The 26,707-nt window shown below is 46.0% G+C and overlaps 1 protein-coding gene across 1 annotated transcript; it reads left to right on the forward strand.

The window, feature by feature from the left end:
* The first annotated feature begins 62 nt into the window (after window positions 1-62).
* On the forward strand, window positions 63-23,841 carry OVCH1 (ovochymase 1). Its single transcript, XM_088521674.1, has 21 exons — window positions 63-78; window positions 4,216-4,347; window positions 5,301-5,419; window positions 6,379-6,476; window positions 8,790-8,962; window positions 9,164-9,259; window positions 10,022-10,179; window positions 11,123-11,315; window positions 12,439-12,559; window positions 13,235-13,368; window positions 14,220-14,360; window positions 14,558-14,688; window positions 15,776-15,869; window positions 17,549-17,677; window positions 18,137-18,205; window positions 18,652-18,832; window positions 19,178-19,250; window positions 19,961-20,153; window positions 20,784-20,941; window positions 21,768-21,924; window positions 23,702-23,841. The coding sequence occupies exons 1-21, from the start codon at window positions 63-65 to the stop codon at window positions 23,839-23,841; spliced, it is 2,706 nt and encodes a 901-aa protein (XP_088377800.1).
* The last annotated feature ends 2,866 nt before the right edge of the window (window positions 23,842-26,707 follow it).

The raw sequence follows: 26,707 nt of genomic DNA on the forward strand, positions 1-26,707 counted from the left end.
TCTTTAGCATTGCACAGTTCATCACACCCCGCATTGTAAACACATGGGTTTCTGCCAACGGCATGGTGTTCATGCATGGTTAGCAGAGATTGCAGGTTAATAAATGGCTGATATTCCACGAAGTGGTGGTGGGGTTCATGCTGTGTCTGCGCGGCATTGGCTGAACCTCAGCGCTTGTATGGATGCTCAGCAATATTGAAGTGGAGAATTAACACAGAGTTGGTTAGACAGGACTCTCGTGTAATCACTATGCATTTCAACTGTAAATGAAAAACAAAGCAACTGTGTTGCTTTTTCCTTTCCTTATGAATAATAATTTCAGCTGATGTATTTTATTTTCGTGTCCTGCATCCATTCCTTCCTTGCTTCCATTCCTTTTCCATCTCTCAAGGTGAATGATGCAAGGAGGGACATTTTATGTCTCTCGTAGATCGTTTGGACTAGATTTTCCTAAAAATGTGCAGGCAAGTTGTTTTGGCCTGCCGGGGAGTGAACGCAGCGGCGAAAACAGCCTTTACTCCAGCAGTGTGGATGAGGATGGGGAGTGCACACACAGGTGTGTGTCTCACACCATGTCAAGCAATCCCAAATGCAGAGCCCGGCTTGCAGGGGAGCCTGAGCATACCTGGCACGTGGCAAAGGCTTCTCAACGTTTGTGGAAGGCAGGCCAAATACGGGCAGCCCTCTTCAGTGAACGACGCTTGTTTGCATCCTAGTTTTAATGAGCAGCACAATTTATGTAAGGCTAATTGTACGCTCTTTTTCCCCACTTGTTCTCCAACTCGGTGAAGCAGTTGGCGTGTGCTTAAGTCTCCTCAAACTGTTCTGTGTATTAAATTGACCATGTGTTCAATTTCTGTTTTTTACACATGAAATTGTGTACAATCTTTGGAAGAATTTAGCCCTTAAAGTTTTTTTTCCCCAAATATGCAGTTTCTTGCAGCAGTTCTAAAATGTCTCATTTTGCTTTCATGTACATTTAAACCCATCAGGAAAAAAAAAAAAAAGAAAGAAAAACGTGCTTGGCATTCACTAGTGTCTCAAAGTGGCAAAGTTGTGTGAGATAATCTTGATAACTTTGTGCAGAATTTCCTTGCCATGTTTGTACTGACTTGCTGAAAGTTCTTTTCTGGGAAATAGCCCCAGTGGTATCCTCTGGAAAGGCTTTGGCTTCTGCAAGTATATTACTGTGGAAACCTCTGCCTGAAGTAGATGTCACGCTGCGTGTTCCTATCGCGTGGGAGGTTTTGCATTGGCTGTTCTTCATATGGTTCTTATTTCGATAACTATTTTTTTAATCAGTTGGGAAAAAAAAAACACGAAAACAAGAAAACAGCCCATGTATTTGAAATCTTCCCAAAGTAAATTCACACTTAGCAACAGCTGGATGTATGGAATTTTCAAAGTCTTTGCTTTTTCACTGTGGGATTTATGGATAGATTTCGTGTAAAGGAGTTATGCTCGAAGTCTTTGCAAAAGAAAAAAATGTATGTAAATGTCTATTTTATATAAAAACTCAGAAAAATACCTGATGTGTCTAGTTCTGTTCTGTTGGCCATGAGTTAAGTCGGTTCCTTACGACCAACCAGGAATAGATGCTTCTGGAGATGGAAGGGCCAAGGATTCTCACTCCAGTTGACTTGTGCTTTATTGCCCAAGGAATTCAAATGATTACTCACATAGGAGCAACTCTACAGCACATGTATTGGAGTCTGGCCATATAAAATATAGTAGAGTAGGCATTTTGGGGGAGCTTGAGCATGAGAAGGGATGAGGGCTGGTGCTTAACGCAGTCTTGAGGATTTGACCGTGTGGTCTGTTAGGGGTTCTTCCTATGAGGGTTGCACATCTGTAGGAAACGCATCCAACAAGCTTCAACATTCGGCAGCAGGTTTTTTCCTGTCAGCAGAAGATGGATGAACACAGCCAGAGCCAACTGTCTCTGTTGTTTGAGCAGGCTGATGAACCGCAACCACCTCAGTGGCAAATAAATCTTGGCAAGGGTTGGATTTTGTCATTTTTATTAGCACAGGAGAGGGGGCATTCCCATCGGTGGCCCTGCCATCAGGCTTGGAGGCAGGTAGTGCCAGCAGGGACAAACTGTGGTGCAGCAAACCCAGACAGGCTGGACAGGGCTCAGCAGCTCCCCGGGACCACTGCCTACCAGTTACCTCCCCAGAGATAATAATAATAGTAATAATAATAATAATAATAATAATAATAAACACAAAAGTGGGGAGATTTTGGCCCTGTGTGCTTTCTTCTGCTGCTTCTGCTTTTGATGCCTCGGTGTACCCTCTTTGGCACTGCAGGGTACTTAGGCAAGGTAGCACCTTTCTAGGGCTATGGAGCAAAGCTCAGCAAGAGCTGGCAGGCTCCAGCCTGCACTGCCTGGGGCACTGTCACCAGTGGAGAGCGGAGGAAGGGACAAGGCGACTGCAAAGCCTGCAAAAGAAACGCTCTTTGAGTCAGTATATGGCCAAGGGGAGGCTGCGGAAAATTACTGCGATGCCATTGGCACGTGCAATCTTGTGGGACAGTTCCGTGAATACCAAAGTGTAACCACGGGGAAAAGCAACTGCTCAAACGTTAGCGAGGTTACGCTGGTCTGCACGTGGCGGGGCTGGCAGCTAACCCAGTGAAGCTTAGGTCTGCGGGCCGAGGTGCAACGGGTACAGAAGGGGCTGTGGCCGGGAGGGCGGCTGGATCCTGGGACCCGTTTCGCTGGCCGTGGATAAGCCCCAGAGCCCCTCTGTATCCATCAGTCCCAGAGCGCCTGGAGAGCTGTGCAATTCCAGAGCCAAAGCGAGGGCAGCTCCATGCCTTACCTGCTCATGCAACGCGTGGGTAGTGGTGCTGCCTGTTGAAAACACCAAATGGATTTCATCCGTGTGCTGTAGCTTATAAACACGTCCGTGAGAAACCGTCCTCTCCGGCTGCCTCATGCTGCCCGGCTCCACAGGGCTCTCCTCCCAGGGAGCGACACGCCAGGAGGTCACGGGGCCGGGAACCAAGCTGAACCCCACCGTGTTTCACAGCAGCTGCAGGGGCTCCCTCTGCACCAGCGTGGGGCTGAGAGCAAGTGTTGGAGCCTGAGAGCCTCCAACCCTCTCCAACCTGCAGCGCTGCAGCTGCCCAAACTGATTGCCCCCTTGTTAATTAAAAGGGCTGCGTAGGTGGCTCAGGCCCAGCTGGAGGGTGCCGGCTGGCTGAGCCTCTGTGGTGTCTGTGTGAGCTGCTGCACCATGGCAGGAGCAGGGTGCCCTGTGCTGCTGGTGCCCCTTCTCGCGTCCCTTCTCCCGTGGTGCGGTGAGTCCCCGAGCGGTGGCTGTGGGCAGCCGTGCTCTTGTGTGGGGCCGTGACGGGCGGCACGGCTGCTCTAATGGGCCAGCCAAGTAGGACTCCCAAACCAGCGTGTTATTTGAGTGAAGTTTGTTATTGCTGTCTGAGAAATCTTTCCTACCCTTGTCATCCATGCACTGCTTGGCAGAGCACTTGTTCTGGTCGCTGAGATGAGCGAGTCGTTCTCCATAGGCTGCTCTGCTGCAATGAGCTCCCTTGGCTATGAAAGGAAGAGAAATAATTGTGACCATGGAGCAGTTACCTCAGAAGTATCTTGAAGAGCAATGAGCAGCGTCTTGCTGCTGACACTATGTTCTTGAGTTCTTCTGGTGCTTCTTCCTGGTGAAGCTGAAATATTAACTCCCTTTCTGGCCTTTACTCCAACCAAATAAATAAACTTCTTTCCTAGGAACAGTTCTAGGTGAAAGAGAAATTATGCCTTGTGAAAGGATAGTTCCCTCTAGAGAGGGCACACTGCAAAGAGAGGTCACAGTGGGCAGAGGGATGGTGCTCTTCAGGGCAACTTCTTCTTAATAAAGCTATCATTAAAAGGACTGGCCCAGCTGGGACAAAAAGATGGTGTGAGGGGTGGTGGTGTGATAGCTGGTGATGCTTGAGAGCCAGGCTCTTGTTCTTCTCTGCTGTCTTGTTTATGAACATTATTAATCCAAAGTGACTGCAGTGGAGCTGACCCAGGCTCATGTCAGGGTGAATGCAGTGCGAATGCCTCTGGAGTCCTCAGTGTTTTGTTGCTTGTGCGTGGCTGACACCAACGTTGTGTGGAGGCCTCCCAGGGCTGCCTGGGAAGGGGCATGGGATCCCCACCGATTTACCTGTTGTCATGAGAAATGTGAACTAACGGTGCAATTTCAGCTGGGGCAGCTTTGGACAGGAGCCTGCTGAAGGGAGCGGAGGGAGAGCAGCTCTCCTCTTCCTGGCAAAGGAGCCAGAAGCCTGGAACTACCCCTCTCTCCAAACGGACCAGCCTAGAGAAAAAGACACCCGGTATGAGGAGTTGCAGTCATTTCCTCTTCTTTTTGCCACAAGTATTTAAAATAGCACTTTGCAGTGCTCTTTGCTATGATTAACGTGTCCTGCAGCTGATGGAGTGGGGTAGTGCACCCTTTGCCTTCCCAGCCCAGCATGTGATCTGGCAGGCCTATCAACTGTATGTGTTATTCCCTGCTGTGTGAGCATTGCTTTTTTTTTCTTATTTATGTTTTTTTTTCCAGAAAATGTAAATGGGATGGCAACAAATTTATCTCAAATTGCACAGTTCACTGAAGCATCTAAAACTTAATCAGACCCAAACATCCCTGGCTAGCCTCCACTCCAAGTCAAACTTTCCCCATGCTCATCATCTACATTTCTGAGGCACAACTGGTGCCAAGAGCAATGTGAGAAAGCTCTGTCTTCTTGCAATGCATTTCAGACTCAAGCCAAGACCAAGTGCTGGGTTGACTCAATTCACAGATGAGATCTTTCACAAGGACTCCAGTGGCTTTGGTTGTTAAATGCCACTGGGCACTCTATAGATATGGGAGTGTGAAGATAACAAATTTTGAATACACTCAGGTGGCATTCTTATCTGTTGCACTTGCTACTTAATTTTGCAGGTTGCATTTTATTAGGAATAATTAGTTTACTGGATGAAATCTAAATTAAATTTCTTCACGACTGTACACACTTCATAAAAGTAATTGACAGTAGACCTCAGCTTTGCATACATCAACTTCTTATCAAGGCATTCACTTTCTGTGTACTTTTTTTTTTTTTTTTTTTAAACTCTGCATAATTGCCTTCAGCTTGGAGCTTGGGCTGGAGTCAGGAAAGCTGTAACACCTGGGATGTGTCCTATCACTTTCCCATCCTTCAGGAAAACCTGAAGTCTGAAATAGTGCTTTTGGGGCTTGTGCAAGGCTGTCTCGCTGCAAAATACTCTCATTTCTTTCATGCAGACCTGAAATGTGGTCTTCGTCCTATTGATCTGAAGAGCCCAGAGGATTTTCTACCACTTAGCTCCTTCTCTCGAATTGTTGGTGGGAGAGACTCTGTTCCCGGAGGTCAGCCTTGGCAGGTCTGTCTTACAGTGCCCTGTTCCTATGCTGGACAGGAAAGGAAGAGAGGCAGCAGCACTCCCACTTTTTCCTCAAGCTGTTGTATTCTGCTTGCTTAAGGGTGGGATCTGTTCCAGAAGTCCCTTCTGCCCAGTTCCCCCACTCTGACATCCCCCCTGCCTCCCCTAAGCAGGTTTAATGGTGAAGGTGAGATATCTGGCTGGTGGGAGCTTGTGGAGCCGCAGAGCTTGTGACACACTTGCCAGCTGAGCATCTGCTGGGTTTTAAGGTGCAGAACCTGGAAATGAGGGCTCCTTTCCAGTTCACTGCTGTGGAAGAATGTTACTTTCCCTAACAACTTGCATTTGTGTAGTGAAAAAACTGAGTGATGACAATGAGGCTGTGATTTAGAAGTAACCTAGCAGGACAGGGCCTATCCAGAAAGAAACTGCTGTTAGCCATTTCCTTCACAAGAAAAGTATTTCTTCCTTGAGTGTTGCCAGAGCTAAGCTTGAGACCTGTGGCAAATGGTGTTAGCTGTCTTTTTGCCAAAACCCTGTCTTTATACATGCAGCAGTTTGGAAATGTGCGCAGATAGCAGCGTGAGAGGCTGGAGGGAGCAGGGGGTGGTCAGATGGGGAGAGGGAAAGGTGCAGGGATTAGGAAGACGGATCACCTGGATCCCTTTCTAGTATCAAGCCATGCAGGTTTCCACAGCAGCCAGACCTCTGTCTAGTTGCCTCCATTTTGGGGAGCTCCAGGATTTCAGTGCTGGTAGGACTGAAGATGCATGTTGAGGGTCAGCCACAACTGAGAAATGGCTTCCTGGGCTGCACCTGGCTGGGAGTTCCACATGAATATTGGGAAGACGAGGCATGGTTATGAAGCTTTTCTGAGCTGGCCTGGTCTTTGACGCTTCAGTGTTTTGGGAGGAAACAGGACTTACTTAATCTCAAAGTGTACCTGACTCTCTTTGAAGGTGTCCCTCAAACTGGGTCCTTTCCATTTCTGTGGTGGCAGTCTAGTCCGAGAAGATGTGGTTATCACTGCAGCTCACTGCGTGGCCAACCTGGAGCAGTAAGTCTGTCCCCCTAACTCTCAGCTTCTCATAGGAAACGGTTCCAATACAATAAGGGCATCTCACGAGCACGGTGCAGCTTCCTGATTAGGAAGCGCGTGGGACCCACGTGATCTATTGGGACCAGAGCTTTGCACAATGCAGCTCTGTGGTGGTCACTCCAGATTCAGTGGTGTCTCCGACCAGTGCCCTCTTGCTTGGGGAGAAACACTCACAGAACCAAACCAAAGATGAGGGAGAGGGGTGCCTGCACAGGCAGCTTGTAATTAAAATTTAAATGCCTTGATCAGTCAAAAGACTGGATTATGAGGTGAATTTTTTGCTCACTGAGTTGTGTCCTGAAGAATTAACTACCTGTCTGAGCTAAAAACAGTCTAGAGGGAAAAGCCTTTACAAAAGAAAAGTAGAATCGGCCCTGGCAGATGTCCTATTACTCATGGCAGTTACATTGGCTTCTGTATTTTAAATGCAAGAACAGCTTTACAAATTGTGCTAAAGCCCTCTTAATGGGCAGAGACAAAGCCTTAACTGCCAACTTTGCCAGCCCTTTTATAATCTGTTATAATGTAACTGCAGATCAGTCAGCTTCACATCTGTGTCTTACTGAACTTGAGCACCGTTTTTAAGGATGGATGTTGAATAATGAAAGTTGCCATAGTGTAAAAAACTTCTATGTGCAAACTAATGAGGTACCTCCTTATTTTTCTGTTCACTGCAAAATTAGCTAGTGCTTTTACTTTCAACTGTTATGGCAATAATGCTGCTTGATAATGTTCCCATCTATTGCAGCTTTTTGCACTGCCAGGCAATCCTGGTGTCAAACTGCTGGCAAGCATGGGAATAGTTCACTGTGCTGGTAGACAGGCTCCTGAGATTAAAACTGAGCTGTGTCCTCAGTGGGTTTGTTACTTACGCCTGGAAGTGATCATAAAATGAGGTGAAGGATTTCCTCAGGATGGAAAAATAAGTCCTAATTTACTAGCAGTATGGAAGCAGATACCATGATTAAATGCTTCTGGTGCCACAACTCAGGGTAGGCAGTCATAAAAGTGTGTGAATGAACATCAGTACCCCTCAAAGCCCTTGAAATCGTGCAGTGGTATATTGTGTAGACTAGAGATTATGAAGGGGTATATTTCCACAGAGATTATAGAGGAGACCCAAAGCAGGTGCTTCCTATTAAATTGCTGTGCATCACCAGAATGGGCTCTGAACCTGTTTTCTGGGCACTGGATTTTCCTGGATCCTCATATCAATGTAGCCTGAAAGGGAGAGATGGTGGTTTCAGGTTTGAATTTTGTCTGGTTTCTGTAACAGTTCAGGCAGACCTTTAAACCGGCCCTGATCACCAAGATCTCCAGAGAGCCACCAGCTTGTGTGCTGTGTGAAGCTCTAATGGGAGATGCAGCCTAGGGAAGTGAAGATGAGTAGTGCTCCTGCCTCCCATAGGGGACAAAGAATCCCTGTTCCAGGTTATGGCCTTCCTAAGGACCCAGTTTGCATCTGTTAGGCACAGAACTGTCCCACTCTGTGGCTGAAGTCCAAAGAGGGTAATAAATCAGGTATCTGCTCCCTGTGTATTTATTGGTTGCTACTGCTTTGATAGGATAGTTATCTCCCTGTGAACTGGGAAAAGAAATATCTGAAGAGTATTTTGGTTCTGCTTGATTGCTCTAAGTTTAGCTGTGATATTATATTGCTTATAAAATATGCAACAAAACCATAATTGTCTAGCATTAATTTAAACCACATATTTGCCTAAAACCATTATAAAGCTCTGAAATGTAGGCATCTGCTCATTTCCTAAATGCTTTGATAGCAAAATTAGAAAGGATTTAAGGGATTGAAATGACTTTGGTCTTCAATTCCTGTTGCTTTTAGGGCTCCCCATGTGACTCTTAGCATCCCAGATTGCAGGTAGCCTGTGGCTCAGCTCTTATCTCCTATCTTGGGTATCTGTAACACCAGATGCTGTGGGAGGCCCAGAATAAAAGGTAGCTGATGTTTTCCCCCTGTGCAAAGCTGGCTAAAAAGAACTTCTAAGACTTTCCCTGGCCTCCTGATAGCTCTGCCCTTCTTGGTTATGCATAGTGGTTTGATGAATAACAGATGAACCAAAACCTGTATATCCTTTCGGCTAAGAAAATTAATATGAGGCAGGGGAATAGCCCATCGCTGAGGGCAAGTTCCCCAGGATGGGGGAGGTGGTTGTGGGCTTGAACGCTGGCATCTGGGCAGGGATCTGTGCATGCACTGATGCTGCTTGAGGGGAAAACAGCCCCTTCCCTCCCTAACGCCTCCCTTTCCTGCAGGAAGCTCCTGGGGCGGCTGGTGGTGACGGTGGGGGAGCGCCGCCTGCGGCAGGCGGACCGCGAGGAGCAGAGCATCCCGGTCTCGCGCGTGGCCGTGCACCCGGGCTTCGAGGCGCGGCGCTACCCGCACCGCGACGTGGCGGTGCTGCGGCTGCAGCGCCCGGCGCGCACTGGTGAGCCAGGCCCCGCGGGTCCCCACGGCTCCCCGAGCTCACCACGAACTCAGTTAAAGGCGGCTGGTTTCAGTTGGCATCGCTGTTTCATAAATACCTGCGAGTGGATCAGCACAGCTTGGGGGATGCTGATCCTCATGTGAGACTTGGTGCTGGAAGCAGTGGGTTCGTGTGCTCACCTGCGCATCCTTTCCTCCGCAGGGGATGAGGTGCACCCCATCTGCCTTCCCCACAGAGATGAGGACTTTGAGGCTGGGACCCTGTGCGTGGCTAGCGGCTGGGGCAAAATGTCAGAGGGTGAGTAAAACGGCAGGGTCTTCTGGGGAGCATTACTGGAATATAGGCAGTGAAGGAGGAAGATGTTTTATTTCAGAAATAGCAACACTAGAAAAGGTGACTCTTGCCAGATGGAGAGTTAAAGGTCTCCTCTCCTTGTCAGAGGACTGGCCCTGGCAGGGATGTGCAGATCAGTGTTCTCCTGTCCCTGTAAGATCTTGAGTTCATTACTGCAAAGTGCAACCATTGCTAATGCTGTGCATATGCATGCCTACTTTGCACAAGTAGAACTGCCCTGGCAAGGAGCTGCAAATGGGAGAATAGTTCCCTTATACTTAAAATATATACAGCCTTTTATACTGTATCCTCTAGAAACGAGCAAGCTGTTTCCTCAAAGAAATTGCACTTGTCTGAATTTTGTCTGATCTCAAGGAAGTTGGAAACTTTAGCATAGCTTTCTGCCATTTCCTTCTTCCTTCCCTCCCACCCATTCCCCCCAGCAAGGAGATGTCCTGCTCTCACCCTGTTCAGAGATGCTTCTTTTTGCATTAGCTCAGAGCAAAGCAATACATCTACTTGCCGAGCTCTGTGACTTTGTTCAGCGACGCCTCAACAGCCCCAAAATGCCTCGGGGAGGCACTGGGCGCTGAGCTCGTTAGCTGTTCGTGGTGCTGGCCGTGGCTCCCAGGGGGGGACAGTGGCCGCCCTCCTCCTGTGGAGCGAGACGCCTTGCAGAGGGCAGCAGCCGCCGTGGGTGCTGGACGTGGCCCTGCTGCCCCGCAGGTGCTGGGGAGCCGGCGGCCGTGCTGCAGGAGGTGGAGCTGCCCCTCATCGACTACGAGACCTGCGGGGCCCTGCTGAGGGACGCGGACCTGCCGGCGCCGCCGCGGGGCTCCGTGCTCTGTGCGGGCTTTCCCGACGGCGGGAAGGACGCCTGCCAGGTACGGCCTGTCCCTGCCGCTCGCACAGCCTGAGTGCTCCTGCCGAGCGGGACCAGCAAATCTTCCTCCTGGGAGAAAGGAAAAAGGCTGTGTTGGCAATGCTGCCAGCTCCCTGCTGAGCAAGGGCTCTGCAAGGAGCTTCAGGGTAACTAATGCAGGAGGAGACTTTTGCTGGTGGGAATGCTGATGTGGGCAGGAAACTGCAGTGAATCTGCTCCCTCGCCCAGATCTGTTCTGGGCACTGTGAACAGGAGGAGCCCTGTCCCAGCATGCAGGTGTCGCTGCCTCTGCTTGGACTGGGAAGGACCTTCAGTGGTGGCACTCCATGGGCAGTCCTACCAGGAGGCTGAGAAGGAATTTCTCACCTTTTCTGTGGTGGAAAGTGCCACTGCATGAAGTAAGACAAGCTTAGGACATCTGTTCACTAGTGGCAGTGTTAGATTAACACTTGCTCAACACCAGTGCTCCTGTGCTGTTTCCCATAGCAGTAGTCTTGTCTTGCCTGTGCCCTGGAAAGGCTGCCTACTGTGCTGCCACTAGTCTGCTTCAGTTGTACTTCCATGAATGCTTTTGTTAGTACTAAGAAGTAGCTTGAGATGCTCCCCACCTCCTGTCATAGCTTGTGCGAACACTTGCAGAGTTATGCTGTAGTTAATGTTGGTGGAATAGTTCTTGTTTTGAAATTACACTCGAAGAGGGGATTGGTGGTGGGAAGGGGTAGGGGGCTAAACTGCAAGTCACTTCAGAGGAGTGAAGCAACATAGCTCCTATATACCTTAGATCCTTTGATGCAGCTCAATGAGCAGCAAAATGCCAGGCCTGGGTGACTGGGGAGATGTGAATGAGGTTGTGCTGGTCTCTGTGGCCCTTCAGGTAACCCTAGCAAAGACCCGTGCTGCTGCCATGGGAATAACGTGTTTTTCTTCCCTGATGGGATGAACAGGGTGACTCTGGAGGCCCCCTTGCGTGCATGAGACCCAGCGGTGCCTGGACCTTGGCCGGTGTGGTGTCCTGGGGGGTCGGCTGTGCCAGGGGCTGGGATGCCCCACAGAGGCTTGCCGTGGCCCATGGCTCCCCAGGTGTCTTCTCCCGGGTGGCGGCATTCGTGGACTTCATCGCTCAGCACATGACAGCTGGTAGGTGCGAGTACCTTGAGGCTTTTCTTTCCTACATGTTCATGTTAGAGCTTGAAAACTGTCCTGCCATTTTTACCTTCCCTCCTCTCTCCACAGTGGTCCTGCTTCATTTCCACCCACTTCATAAGTAGCCAAGTAGTTTCTGAATTTGGGATGGTAGAAACAAAGGTCTGAACAGGTTCTTCCCCCTTCAGAAAGACAGTTATAATAGCAGCATTGACCTTCACATCCCCTGAGGGGGGAAAGCAGAAGGCTACTCATACTGTCCTCTTTCTGGATGAATGCAATCCTCCTAGCTCAGAAGTGTCCCTTGAGCAGTGAATACCCCTCCTGTTCTCATAAAAGCTCTTTGAGTGTTTGCCAGCTAGAAAGCTGAGCTGCTGTTGCGTTCCTGAAACGGCAGACAGGATTGACTGGGGGGGTTATCTCCTAATCAAATAGAGCTTTGAACGTGCAGGGGAAGCTGTGTGCTGGATTGAGTGAATCGGTTTTACTGGTTTATCAGAAGTGCCTTTTATACGGAGACACAGGTCTAGCCACTCCCTGCAGGACACTTGTATTTTTCTCTGCAGATAATTGTAGTGCTAATACAAGTTATTAAAGTGTCATTAAATTCCATCATAGCCATCAAAGGTGAGGTGTTGGTTATAATACCTGACCTATTGCAGCTTTGCTAGGGCTTCTTAATGATAATGCTGTCTAAAGGGGACTGTATGCAGCTGGGAATGTGTCCCTTAATTGGGAACGATAGCTGCAAGGAGTAGAAGCCATGTGGCTACAAACAAAGTGCCTGCGCTAGCCTTTGCAAAGCAGAACTACTAGGATTCACACAAATCAAATGCTCATAAAGACGAAGGGAATAATTTAATTAAAAGTAAATTTGGAGGCAGCTCTTTCAGTTCTTAGGCAAGTGAATGCAGGCCTGGCCAACTGTGTTGGTCAGACAGGAGATTTGGAGGAGGGTTTTAAACAGGCCTTTGGGAAGAAATTGTATGTTAGCATCTGAAACTTCTCTTAGCTGCATGTTAAGTGTTTTACTTGAAACAATTACAGTGCCATAGGCTGTGCTGTGACTGATAGTGCTTGTATTGAAGTATCCCTTATGATGTTTTTCTTTCACCAGCTGCTGTGCCAAGCCCTCTTCCTGTGCCAACTCAGTGCAGTTCCCAAGGCATACCGGTTTTTGGAGAAAATGGTCGTGTTCAGTATCCCCAGTCTTTGCAGGATAATTACCCTGACAACAGGTAACTTGGCTTCGGTAGCCAAATGCTGGATTTTCTGCAAAGCACCTATCGGAGCATTTTCCAGCAGAAAGCATTTTCAGAAGCCTTCCTGGCTGATCTTGGTCGCTTGCCTGATGCTGGCCAGGGAACAACTATTAACTGTGTCCAGATTACAGTGGATGTGAGTCCTCTGCTATGCAAATCCCCCTGTTCTGTTTGCTGGGAAGGACATCCCTGAGGACAGCAGGACACAATCTGTTTAATGCAGACTCTACGTGAGCCACACTCAAAACCATGGCTCAAGAGCTGCTATATCCTTTATCCTTTGTAGTCTGATCATATCTATGTCAGCTCACACTAAGAAGCTTTTAGCTCTTGCAAGGGATGCAGGAATGAGGAGGCCGGGACTGGCAGGATGCCCTTTGTACAACACAGAGATACTGTAAGGAAATGTCAGTCCCCAACTAGTGCTGAGCAATTTCACAGCAATCTTTTACTATTGGCGACCGTCTTCCCAGACAGCTTATGTAAAGAGGGAAGCCTGTGAACTTTACCAGGTGAAGCTGGTGACATCAGTCATCAGCTTGTGGCCTGTGCTACCATGAAAGGTAGTCATCGGAGATTCCCAATAAAAGGTGGGACCAAGGGCAAAGCTAAGCCATGCAAATATGTGCTTTTACTATTGCTTGCTTCTAGCCTGTGCATTTGGAATATAACAGTGCCAGAAGAGAAGATCATCTTGATACACTTCACCAAACTAGATGTAGAGAGCCAGCTTGGGTGTGACTCTGATTACGTGTCCATCTACTCAAGTACAAGAGAATTAATCAGTAAGTGCCTTGGAGTGAGAATCATGGAGTATAATCTCTTGCCATCGTTTGTCATAAATAGTAGAAAATTTAGCCACACTTTGAGGCCCTTTTTATTTTGCACTGCAATCCTCAGAGTGGAGAGGCACCCCAGTGGAGCAAGGCAAGGGGACTGAGGCACATGTTTATACTTGTGCTGCCATCCAGCACAAGTCGTGGGCTAAAAAGTGTTTCAATGCCTCCCAGCTGTGCACAAATCCTCTGTGCCCCATCTGCTTTGTCTCCCTGAATTCTGGATATCAGAATAAATCGAGTGCTCAGCTGGTGCTTGCCCAGGTGTGTTTCTGATGCTGCACTGTGTTAGTGTAGCCAACAAGTGCTGTGTGTGCTGGAGCCACAGTGCACAAGGCTAGTTGTTTGTCTCAAATTCGATTATATGCAGCAATATAGATTGCTATATCTGTATTGCTGCATATAGCTATGCAGCAAATGTAGACAAGAGACTAAAAAGTGCCTTTTCCCTCTGAGGTGCTGTTGATTCTGAACTCAGATTAAATGTTTCTTGTGAATATTGTTTGCTTCTCCACTGTACTTCAGTGTTAATGGTTATTTGCTGATAATAGCCTAATGATAATCCCTAGTCCATGCAATTCATCTTTCATGAAGTTCCTGAGGTTGTTTTGGTTAAAGTCCAATTTCTCCAGTTTTTCGTCTATAGCCTCTAAGTATTTTCAGCTAATTAAAGCAGAGCAGTGTGTCTCTGAGTGTGAAAAGAGACCTTCTTGATGGGATCTAGTGCAATGCATCGCAAAGATTTGTCTGAATAATGCATATTCTGTCCACCCTTAACATGACTTTGTGTCTTCCCTCAGGTAAGATGTGTGGGGATGTGCTACCAGCCCCTCTGCTGATAGAGTCACACAGAGCCACTGTCACATTTGTTTCTGATGGAGGCAATACTGGCCGTGGTTTTGAGTTTGCCTTCATGGCCATCCCTAAGGAATCTGAAGCAGGTGACCTTGACTATGCTTTGGGAACTCCTTTCACAGTCTTTCTGTCCCCCTTAAGAGAGTAGTCTTAAGGGGGACACTTCAGACACCCCCTTAGTGTGCCTGAGTGCCTTAAAAATCAAGTTGTTGAGGTGGATTTATTAAAAATACTGTACAGTTGGCATGGGTTAAATCTTCCTTGTATCCTTCCTTGCTTGTAGGTTCAGGCTGTGGGAGTGTGGCAATCCTAGTGGAAGAGGGAAAGATTGATACTGCTAATTACCCTGGCCTGTATCCCAGGAACACGAAGTGCCACTGGCTCATTGAGGCTCCAGTAGAGAATACCATAAAGGTAATAAAAAGAGAAGCTGTGCTTAAACATCTGCACTAAGAGCTATTCGGGGAAACAGTTCAATAAAATCCTGCCAGAAACATCTGTGACGTTCAGGCTTGTAAACTGTGATTTCCAGGTCACTGACTTTTTGCAGGGCTTATTTTGCCAATTAGGCATTGCTTCTGAGTTGGTGCATGGAGCTGCTTTAACTGCTCCTTAATGACTCTGTTAAGCGCTTGAAATCTGTAGGCACCAATCTAATCTACAGATAGCTTTGTCTTGAAGTCCTCAAACCCTGTGCTGGAAAGGGAAAGGTAGGGATCATCCTGCAAGCAACATAGTCATCCTTTTCCTCCAGTCAGTGTCAGAGCCACTAAGCTCTTTATAGAGGTGTTTACTTCTTGTTGCACATGAGTTATGTGCTGATAGTTCCCAGTTACAGTACCAGAATCCTTCCTCTACTTTTTTACTGCCTATTGCTGTGTGCAGCAAGCATCCTATTGAACTGGTCCCACCTTATGACAAGAGTCATGTTGCCCTCCTGCATTGCTGAAAACAGCATCTTTATTCTACTGCCTTGGCTGAGCGGTGGAAAAAAAATACTGAACCTAGGGCTGTTCATTGGCATACAGACCTGTTGCTTGTGTTGCCATTGCTGTGTTTATGGGAGAATTTGCTGTATGGCAAAATAAGGAAGGTGGAAACCTCCTCCCTATTCCCCCCAGACTCTTGAAAACAAAGCGCTCTTGCAAGGGCGCTCCATATGGGACACAGACTCTTTGCAATTGCATTGAGTGTTGTAGTAAAGATGGAGTAAGAGTATAATGTGGTAAGAATGACCTGAGAAATCCTTTATGGAAAAGGTTAGGCCTGTTTCATCCTCCATATCCCTGCTCTGTAGCCCTGGGCAGAGGGAGCAGTTGGGATGGTCTGGCCGAGGTCTCTAGCAGACAGTGGCTGGGTGCAACCTGTGGCCCTCTCAGCAAGGGAAACGATGCCCAAATTTTTCCTAAATGCAGTTTTTACCCTTCTCAATGATAGTCCAGAGTAGGTATTTCAGTTAGTACTTGAACCTCACTGAGTCCCTTTGGCTTGCTCTCTGCAGCTGGAATTTGAAGACTTTGCTGTTGAACTGAGTCCGAGCTGTATTTATGATGCAGTTACTGTTTACAGTGATGCAGAAGAAGAAAACCAGTTGGGTAAGCACTGACTTCAGTCTTAAATTAGAATTTACGGTAAGGAAAAAAACGGACTTTTTAATAACCGCTTACTAGGAAATATTTTGACATCTGATGTATCCCTGGAAGGGCAAGGCAATTGCTTCTTGCAGAAACCTTGATGCTCCTGTCCTGCATGTGGGGCCATGGTTGAGTTCCCTCAGGAAAGGAGTTCCCATGTCCTGGTGGAGGTGGCACTTAGCTGCGGCTCTCTGGCTGATATTGCACGGCTGATACAGGACCATAGTTTCATTCTGCTGTCTGGCCAGCAAAAAAGCACACAAGTGTTCTGCTGCACCTTGCTCTCTAAGGAGATGGTAAGAGCAACTCCACCCTAGGTGTCGCTTTGAAGATAAACTTTAAAGAAAAGGCAGAGTGAAAGAACTGTTACCAATTAGTATCTAATTCCACTGAAATGGAAATGAATTCTTCATGAGCTGAACTAACACTGCTGGAATATTGCTAATGAAAAATTGCTAACCTGGGGCACCATACTACCACACTTTCGAAAGGAAATATTTTTCAGTTCTTCACTTTAAAATTACTTTAATTTTATCAATATTAAAATTTTAAGGTAGCATAAGTAAAAGTGTTCCTAACTTCCTTTCTTGAGGAGAACTATGTTTCCTAGTTTTCTTCATGCTTGGACCAAACTGAAGTATGTTGCAACACTTCAGATTCTTAAGAAAGACCTTGGAGGCACTACACTCACTGTAGATGAGTTCATTTTTTTTCTAAATGTGAAAAGCAATCTGATGCTCAGAAGACCCTTGAGTCACACCTTGGCCGCCTCATCACAGGCTGGCATGTGAATCGAGACAGATTAGGATGGCAAAGGACTGGTACTCTTTCCTTTACATAAAATAAGCTGAATACCAGGCTTGTGTTGTCCTGGGTTTGCCACCAAGTGATGTTTCTCCTCTGGGTTGTGGTGGTAACTGTTTTTCATGTTTACCAAGTGCTCAATAAGTATTAACATTAGGTGTCTCTTAAAGAAATCTGTTTTGCATTGGAAATGAGAACATATTTAAATGGGGAAAGAAGGCTGACGACAGAGAATCTGGAATCTTTCAGGGGAAAACTGCTAGCATCCTGAAGCACTTTACTCAATGCTTTCCAGCACAACTTTGCCTTAGGAAATTGTGATTCTAACAGGAAAACTCTTCTGGAATAAACTGCAAGCTTCCTGTCCAGCTCCAATTACAGAGCTCCCATATGCTCTGCAGGCCGAGTGCTCTCCAGAGGATGCAGCAAGTGCTGCAAGTCCTCTTCTCTGCATGTACCTCATACAGGAGAGGTTCTGCTTGCACCCGATAATGACAGGAAATAGTCCTCTGAGCAGTTCTTGTGCAATGGAGGGCGCTCCCACTGTCTGAGGGTACTTTTAAATCCACTGTGTGAAAACAAGGTTTACTTCTGTGTACTGTAGAATAGCTATAGCACGTTAATCTTAGCTACTCCTGTTTTGAGGTTTCTTATGGAGGCAGCTAATGAACATCTGCAAGTGTGTCTACTGGAAAAGTTTGTTCTTTTAGAAAGTCACGAAGTTTCCAGATTTACTTCTTTTTTTTTTTCCTTCTTGGAAGCCTAGATTAGCTAAAGCCAGAAGTGCTTAAGTGATCTTATTTTTCATCCTAAGTAGAGCCTATTCCTTCCTACAGCTAATCTCTGTGGATTCTTCCTTCCTAAACCCCTACTGAGCCCTGAGAATACAATGCTGGTGCATTTTGAGAGTGATGGGGAGAACAGCTTCAGAGGATTCAGAGCCAGGCTCACTTTTGTTCATTCAGGTTAGTAGGGAGATGCTTGCTGTGTGCAACAATGTCTACATCACCTGCATCTATTTTTAGGCTCCCAAATTTTTTTTTAGGCTAATCCTGCTGCAGTCTGTCAGGGTAATTTTTAAAACATAATAGTTGCTTGTGGCTCTGAATAAGGGAGATGAATCAAGCTTTTTCTCTGAGAAATGACTAACTTCTGTTACCTGAAATGAGCATCCTTTGTTAATTCTGTCAGTCAGACACCTGCTTTTCCCACATTGAAAGTCTCATTATACAGAAGAGCCTTGAGCCTGGCAGTGAGTCGGCTGTTATTGCCTCCTCATCTCATTAATGTGTGCCAGCTGGTGCTTGCTGGGGGGTGGTGATGGCTTCCCTTCAAGTGGGGATTTTTGAGGGGTAGGGTATGGGGATGAGAAGCCAAACTTGTTAATCCAGGTCAGGTAGAGCTGACTCTTATTTCTTTTCTAGAAGAAGTGGAAAGAGAAAACTTAGGATCAACTACTGTGCCAACATTGCCTCTGGAAGATGGCGCCTTGGGTAAAGAAATTAAATTCTGCTCAGTTGACCTGCTGTTAGAAGCTTTCCTCTAATCTATGACAGCTTTTTGCAATGAAATAGATGATTTCTGACCTCAAGTCCTCTTTTGTGCACATCACATACAGAAGAAAACCAGTGGGGAAATGTCCCAACTTCTCTGGAGGTGTAGCAGCTCCTGTCCCTTCTGGCTGCATGCACTTCCTATTTGTCATAGGGTGAGAGGATGGCCGATGCCTGCTTTCAGTCCTGGCCCTTGCTCCCTGAACCATTAAACTCCCCAGGATTCAAATTTTTGCCTGTATTTCCTTCTCCCACCTCTTCCAGGCAGAGCAGACAAATCCGGTGTCTCCTGCATTTTTTGGTCTAGCTGTATCCACCAGGCAAGATGACCAGCAAAACAAGAGACCTGAATACAAGTTGCCGGTTAGGTCCTAACTGTCTTGCAGGTGCCTGTGGACTTCCTGTGGTTGCTCCCCGGTGGCTGTTCCAGCGTCTTACTGGGAGCGAAGAGGCCTGTCCCCTCTGCTGGCCTTGGCACGCGGCCTTGAAGCTCCTTGGGGACTACCAGTGTGATGGGGCTGTTGTGAGCCCCGTGTGGCTGCTGACAAGTGCCCGCTGCGTGCGGCTGTGAGTGTTGTGTGGCCAGGGTGTCCTGGGCAGCCTGTGACCCTGTGTGATTTACCTGTAGATTACATTCCCATCTTTGCTTCCTCCACTGTGTTTCTGCTCTGCCCTTTCTTTGATTCTCTCTGGGTTTTGTCTGTACTCTGTACATGAAAGTTAATAGCACTATCAGGCTCTGCTACAGCTCTAATTGCAGAGCTGATGTAAGGCACTTGCTGTGGTGAGAAGCTCTTGCTCAGCATTTCTGGGAATAAGTGACTAATTAGAGAAGAGCCAGGAAGTTTGCAACTGCTGAAAAAGGGAGCTGAGCGTAAGTAGCTCCAGTGTTTGCTTTTTTTTTTTACACAGATCCAATAAACCCTTGCACTGGACTGTGACAGTAGGGGACCATGACAGAGCCCTGAGAGAGTCGACAGAACAGGTAAAAAACAAGCAGTGCTGTTTTTAAAAATGCTGACTGCACTGCTTTTGCCGTTACAGGTTTGTTTGGAGGAATCTGGTATGCATAGATAATATGGAGCTGACAGCGGGACAAAGTAACTGATACACAGTGCATGTTGAGGGTTGAGAAAGGAAATCCCATGACTGATCTCAGGGCTAGCCTGAAAACTGTAGACGTTTTAGATCTGTCTCTCCTCATCATTGCTAAAATACCTAGCAGATGACTGAGTGATCTCAGTCTGGTCTTTGTGCTGAGTAATATATCTGTCCATAAAAAAATTTGCTGGCTATGCCCTCGTCGTAGGGATGAGAAGGAAGAAATACCTGTGAGAAAAGAAGCAAAAATGGTTTCTCATTAGACTTCTGGAAAATCTTCCTAGCTGTGTTTGCACAGTAATAGTTGTACCTCTAGGCTCAGGATATAAGTAAACTGTCCTAGCACTTTTTTTATTTCCCCTCCAAAAGAACTGACAAGTGGTTGATTCATTTAGTCCTCACATATTTTTATTTTCCTGAACTATTTTCATGATGTACACATTTTTCTTCTCTGACCTAAAAATTGGTTGTTGGATCTATGCTCCTCTGCCTTTACTAGTTTTACTCTTCTTTCTTCTGTTCCATTTTCCTTCAGAAAGCACTTTGGAGGGCACTTGTTCCTTCTTTGACCTAATCCCTCTGATCTTGTTACAGAGGAGGCGGGTGAAAGCCATTGTGGTGCATCCCAATTTTGACCCAGTGAGCTATGACTCTGACATTGCCCTGGTTCAACTAGATACTCCTGTGGAGTACAGCACTGCTGTGAGGCCAGTGTGTTTGCCCAACAGAACAGAGCCCTTATCTTCCTCTTCCCTCTGCGCGGTGTCTGGATGGGGAATCACTGAAGGTGAGTCTTCTGATTTTTGCCTATTTGACCCTTACAAGAAGAACATACTTTTCCATCTTGAATTTTATTCATCTGTTTGTACTTAACCCTAGTAATTGCTCTTTTTTTTTAAGATGCAGTGGGTTTGTGTCTACTTGTGAATAAAGGGAATATTTGTTTGGGGATGCAAGGAATTCATAGTGAGTGCAAGTTGTCTTGTATGGAAAGCCTTGGAAGAGATGAAGCACTTGCTTCTATTTGCAGAACTAGACCTTGAGTTTAGTTGTTTTCTGTGGCAAAGTAATGAGCATCAGATTCTGCCCTGGATGAGATGTAATGGCAACCCCTTTTGCCAAGTGATTGCAGTTAGGGTCCATACTAGTACCAGTCCTGGGGAAGAGGAAATGTGTTCTGTAACTAGAAGAGCTGACTTATGAGTAAGCTATAAGTACAAGTTTTGGATAATCTGGAATGAAACTGAATCCCTTCATTAAGTTGTCTTGTTGCATCTGATATGCTCTAGAAATGGACAGCAGAAGATTTGTCTTCTAGGTGAATCCTTTTGGATATTTGTAGTGGAGAGCTTTCTAGTGCTGCAAATCATTTATGGTATAAGTACTGCACAAGTGTGTTGTCAATTTACTCTCCAAGCAGGTGGGAGCCGAGCTAAGCGACTGCAGCAGACACAAGTTCCTGTACTTGAAAATGAAGCCTGTGAGAGAAACTACTACTTAAATCACCCTGGAGGGATCACAACTAGGATGCTTTGTGCAGGTTTTGCCTTTGCTAGAGGGCAGGACTCCTGTCAGGTGAGGTGAAACAAGAGCTGAGTGCTCTGGAAAGTGTCTGTTTCTATCTACATTCAGATGTTGGCAAATCCCCTGGGGGAAGGGCTGGGATGAGGTGGTAGTGGGGAGGATGAGAAAACCTTATACATTGAACAGCTCCAAGAGGTGTCTATTCATGGAATGGACAGTGCTCACAAGAGCAGTAGGTGCAGTTGTTCTCTACTGGAGTTGTAAGCAAGACATAGTGCTGTTTACTAAGATCTGTGGTCACAGTTTCAGTGTTTCTCTAGATGGCAATTTCTGAGAACTGTAAAGGAGAGGATGTTCTGCCTTGCACTTTCTGAAACCTCTCTCTTAATTCAATGAGATATGTCCTAATTGTAGGTTGCTTGCAACCACTTCTAACACCCTTTCACAGTAAGCAAAATTACTATGATGTCTGTTGGTTTTATACAAATCGTGATGCAGGTAGGTAAGAATAGCTAAGGAAATAAAAGGCAAAATAATTTTGACCAAGGCATTGTCAAGCTTAAAAAGATCCTTCTTGTTATTGCAGTTCTATGGCAGACTGATAAATTACACATACCATAAAATGATTGACTCTAGTGCTCTTAATTCTTCAGCCTGTGCTCAGTCTTTATTCCACACTGCCCTGCTGATGACCAAGCCTTTAAACTGGTGTCTTCATTTCAGCTCGTGGATGAGTTGTGCCAGGAGCTATATACCCTGCTTTTGCACAGAGGTTTGCAGTGACTTCCTTGTCACATCTGATCTGTCACTGCTCTTCTAGCTTACAGCATTCTGGAGATCAACAAAATAACCAAGTTCACTGGTCTCTGCTTCTTAGGGTGGTTCTGGTGGCCCTTTGGTTTGCAGCAAGGAAAATGGACCATTTGTTCTTCATGGCATTGCCAGCTGGGGAGCTGGCTGTACCAGACCAAAGAAACCAGGAGTCTACTCAAGGGTGAGGACTTTCCTGGATTGGATCAGACTAACCATGAAAGGTGAGGTATTTTTTGTCTAAACAAGCTATGTCCTGAATAGCTCTCTAGAAAATAATTTGAGTACATTGGGGCTGTTTTTCTGGAAGACTTTTTTTTGGAAAAAAAATGAGGAAAAAATCCAGGCAGTGTTGCTAATTTTCCTGCAGGAAGCGGTCGTCTTCTTCCTCATCCATTTCTTCTAAACAAAGGTGGGTGGAAATCGGAATGGGACTTCTTAGTAGCATAACACATGTATTTATATTCAATTTAAGAGGCAGAAGTGCTAAACTTCGGACAGTTTTCTCAATGAAAAGAAGCTGCTGCTGCAAATTACAATCTGATTTATACTTTGATATACAGAACTATTTGAAACAACACTATAAACTGAACTAGTGCTTGTATGTATCTAGATATAAATGCCACACTGTAGAATAAATTTCTCCAAAAAACACTAGAGAACGAATAATTTATAATAGCTCGTAGCAAATAGGGACTGACATTGCCCACAGAAGTGATAGGTCCGCTAGAGACTAATTTCCTTAAATTGGTGACCTTTATCTACAGAAACAAGGGAACAAAACTGAGGTGGCTTAAATGACCCTCAGCACTGTCATGCTCTTCTCTGTACTACCTGTCTCTGTTTCTTTCTCAGCAGTTTCATTCCTACTGAAGTTCCTCTGGGCAAGGGTAATTTAGTTCTGTAGTTTCACTGGTAAATGGATAAACATACCACTTTAATTTCTTTAGTCTGAGGGGATATTCTTCGAGAGATCCCAAAGAGCCTCCAAATTGCTTCGAGTCTGTTTTTTTTTTGCCCATGTTAAATAAACTGACTTGTTATTGAAAAAGTGCTTAGCTTTGGACTTTGGCTCAAAGTAGTTGCACTAGGAAAAGTTGATGCCAAATATTTGTCTTCCAAAGCCTTATCCTTCCCCCTTGCCTGCATGTACACTCTCATACATCCAAGAATGTAATTCTCTCTTTAGTAAATAGCTTTGTCCCACAGCCTTTCTTGGGAAAGGAAAGAGCTAATCCTGGACAGAGTTTTCATATTCCTGCCCATCCTGTATTTTATTATATTTCTGCTAATGGAAAATGGAGGGTTTCTGGTAACAAGGATATGCTTTTTGCTGTATCCTGAATAAAGTCTGTTACAGTTATGAACAGGAAATTAAAGTGTATAGTAAAGAATAGTGTGGATAATGCTTCATTCACTCAAGTCAGATGAGAATTAATTTTTCTGCTTTGTACTGCTGTCATCTCACTCTTTCTTCTTGCAAGGTCATTCTTTACTTTCAAGTCAGTGTGAGACTATGTTAGTACAGGTGTGAACTAAGTAGTATGAGAACTTTCTGTTAACTAAAACACATAAAAATCTAATCACTTGTATAGTAGCCAGATCATCTCTGCAAGTAAGCTGAGAGCTGGCTGCAGATCTCTTCCATTTGCTTGAGTCGAATGCAACTGGCTGCTGACCACTGGCTGTCAGCTGTAACAGCTTTTGTGGATTTCCTGTATATCAGGCAGTTTGTGCAGGGGAATTGCAGCGCTCTGTAGCTGTAAATCCTTGCCAGTGGTGACAAGGATTTACAGAACCTACTGCATATGAACCCTTTATGTGCAGTTTCACGTAAAAGGTTCAAAGCTCTGAAGGCTCTGAGGCAGGTACTGACCATTGTTTCCTCTATCTGACTTTGGTACAAGCGAAATAGCCTTCGCACTGCAGGAAATGCTTGGCCGTAATGAATGTTGCTCAGTGAGATGTGTTAAGTTGGCTGCACACATTGTACCTTTTCAGGTGGTGAACAGAGCATACTGCAGGGAAGCGATGATGGGCTCGGGACCTCGGCATGGGAACAGCCAACAAGTTTGCCCCCAAAGTACACAAATTTTGGGAGAGAAGCATGTGAACCAGGTGATAGCTCCTTGGCTCTGTAGGACCACGTGTAGCAGTCACATACAAGGGGCTGCAGCACTTGCTTTGCAGAGAATGGAGGAGCTGACTTGGTTTGAGCAGCTCTGAACGGTGACTGATAGCAAGTGTGAGACCATAGACATCATGGTGCAAATGAAGTGTGTGATTTAAAACACTTTCCCTGTCCCCATTCCTCCCCCTCAGAGTTTTGATCCATTCACTGGGAGAGGGGTGGGAGGAAGAACAAAGTGTAGCCTAGAGAAGAGACCCTGTTGTGACTAGAAACAGGCTCACCCTGAATAACAGGGATCTACTAACATTGCTGTACAGGTTTCCTGTGCCCTTGCATATGTTCCCTTGTCCCCTTTACTTATACCTTACTATATATGAAATGAGGTGATAATTTATTTCTTTAATCGTCTGTCCTCAGGACTGGGACTTACTCAAGATCTGTTTATGCTCGCATTTAGCGTGAGTCTAGGTCCTGGGTGAGGCATGAAAAGTGATGGAAAGGTTGAAGTACCCTCTAGCTCTGACAAGACAGTGAGCACTATCACTTATGGCTTTAAAAAGCAATCTGTTCCTCTTCAGGAGGAAGTGTGTTACTGCACAATTCGGCAAGCAGATTTGGTAAGGGTTAGCATGCAATGTGGGCTCTCCTGAGGAGAAGCACTGAGAGCAACCTGAGCACAGCACTGTGGTGCTGAGCTTGTAGCAGCTTTGGAAATGCACCCAGGTTCCCACCTTGATGGACTCAGGTCACTGGTGCGTGAGGTCAAAGCTGAGGAAAGCACCAAGTGCTGGAATGACATCAGTTGGAAATGACCCAGAACACTCAAGCAGGTTTTTAAAGCGAACTGGGAAAAGCTATTATATCTCAACCTGATCAGCTTTACCATCCTTTCCTATGGCTGCTCTGCCTTTCTCCACTAACTTCAAGGGCAGGGCCCAGTCCCTCCTGGAGGGATGGAGCGTGTGTGTAGCAGCCAAGTACCTATGCTTGCATGCACACTGTGATACTCGCCGCATCTCTGCTATGTGGCATCCCATAGCACCTACTCAAGGAGAAAATGCTCCTCTATCTTCCATTTGGCACTTGAGGATTGCCAACCTGCCAAGGGGTTCAGCTCTCATCTTACTCTGTGCTGCTGGCGTCTTTCACAGGTACACAGAGACGCCAGTGCCTCATCATAGCAGAAAGCTCATAAATGTTTGTGCAGGAGGAATCATCCTTACACAGAATTAAAGCTGTTCTACACAAGATGTGACTTTAAAATTGCTGCCTTGGGAGGCGAGTAACCCCATTGTGTTAGGTACTAAAGGGACGCACAGTTCTCATCAGTGATTTTGTTTTCTCTCCTCCTGCACTGCTTTAACTACTCAGCAGCTTCTAAATATTTCCCTGTTGATTTGCTCTCTTATTTAACTAGTATCGAATCTGACTATGCTGTGTGTAGGCTAACCCAGCTTTGTTACTGTGTTTCTAGAGAACCGGAAAATGTGCAGACAAAAGCATGATATTTTATACTATATTTTATACTATTTCATAGCTCTTGTCAAAGGCTTGTCACTAGGTTAACATATATATATAAACTTTTTCCAGACTTGGCACTGAGAACCCCTGAGTTAGGCTGGTGTATTAGCCTGGATGTTTGGCCAACCTGCTGCCTATTTTCAGGCACTGACTTGAATCCTCATTTCCTGCTGATCTTATTTACCTTCAAACGTGGGCAGAACTGGCAGACTTTGTAGAAAGCTCTTGCTCACTTCTGTTGATGCTTTTATCACTGAACTGAGTGTTTGTTCACAGAATGCATGTCACAAGTGGAATCAGAAGAGCCCAGGGGCTTTATCACGGTTACTTCATTGTCAGGATATGTGGAAAGCCGAGAGCCCTCGGATGCTCTGACTGCCTCTGAAGGGCATGATGAAGACTACAGCAAAGCATCTGTCAATGCTAACACCACTCAACTGTCAGGAGGAGTTTCCTGGGATTTATGAAGAGAGCCAAAGAGGAAGAAAAGTGTTGGGGAACAAAAAATACATGTGAAGCTATTCAGACCTTGAATTTTTTTTTTTTGCTTCAACTAATTTCAGAAAGTGCTTTCTTTCAGTTGTATGGCTCTGTGTTGCAGCCTGGAGTCAAACCCCGGAGCCTGGGCTATCTAGGTGTAAATTGGCTTAACCACCCTTGCTTCCTGTGTCAGCAGAGGCTGTGTAGAGCTAAGCTGTGGCATTCAGCCAAGTCAGGGAAGAGCCAGTCTCTTCAGGGAAGAGACTTGTTCATGCAAGTGACTTGTGACCTATACTGGCAGCTTTTTACTCAGTGACCGCCCCCCCTGTCACACGCACATGCCTCCAGAAGTCTTTGACTGCAGTGAAGTGCAAAGACAATATGTATTACCTAAGTTTTAGAAGTGGAACAAGTGACCCAATGTTAAGGTCTGGGGAGTATGGGTGTGACTTTTTGCATGAGAAGATGTATTCTCTATGCAGAGCACTACAGCCTTCCCACATGCTCCTTCAGACCCCACTGAGGTCCAGCCTACTTGCTGAAATGTGGGTCTAAAAGAGCACAACCTGCAGAAGTAAGAGAAGGCTGAAGCAAACTAAAGGCAAGAGCTTTAATGCTGTTCTAAAATTGCGTTTTTGTGGAGGCCTTTATCTTCACAGGTGTGCATATGGATGAAACTGGGCCATGCTGAAGTGCTGGGGTCAAATGCTGCTTACTTCATCTTCTAGAAGCTCTGTGAAGAGCTCTGCTACACAAGGAGGGATGGAAAAGTGGAAGAGAAGATGCAGGGTAGTAACATACTTGTACAGCTGTCTGAAATGGCACCTCAAAGACCAGCTTTCTTCACTATTGTGCAACTGTATAGCATGCATCAA

Source organism: Tinamus guttatus, unplaced genomic scaffold, assembly GCF_059628265.1.
Source record: "Tinamus guttatus ecotype Peru unplaced genomic scaffold, ASM5962826v1 Tinamus_guttatus_pri_ptg000125l, whole genome shotgun sequence".
In the NCBI taxonomy this organism is placed as follows: Eukaryota; Metazoa; Chordata; class Aves; order Tinamiformes; family Tinamidae; genus Tinamus; species Tinamus guttatus.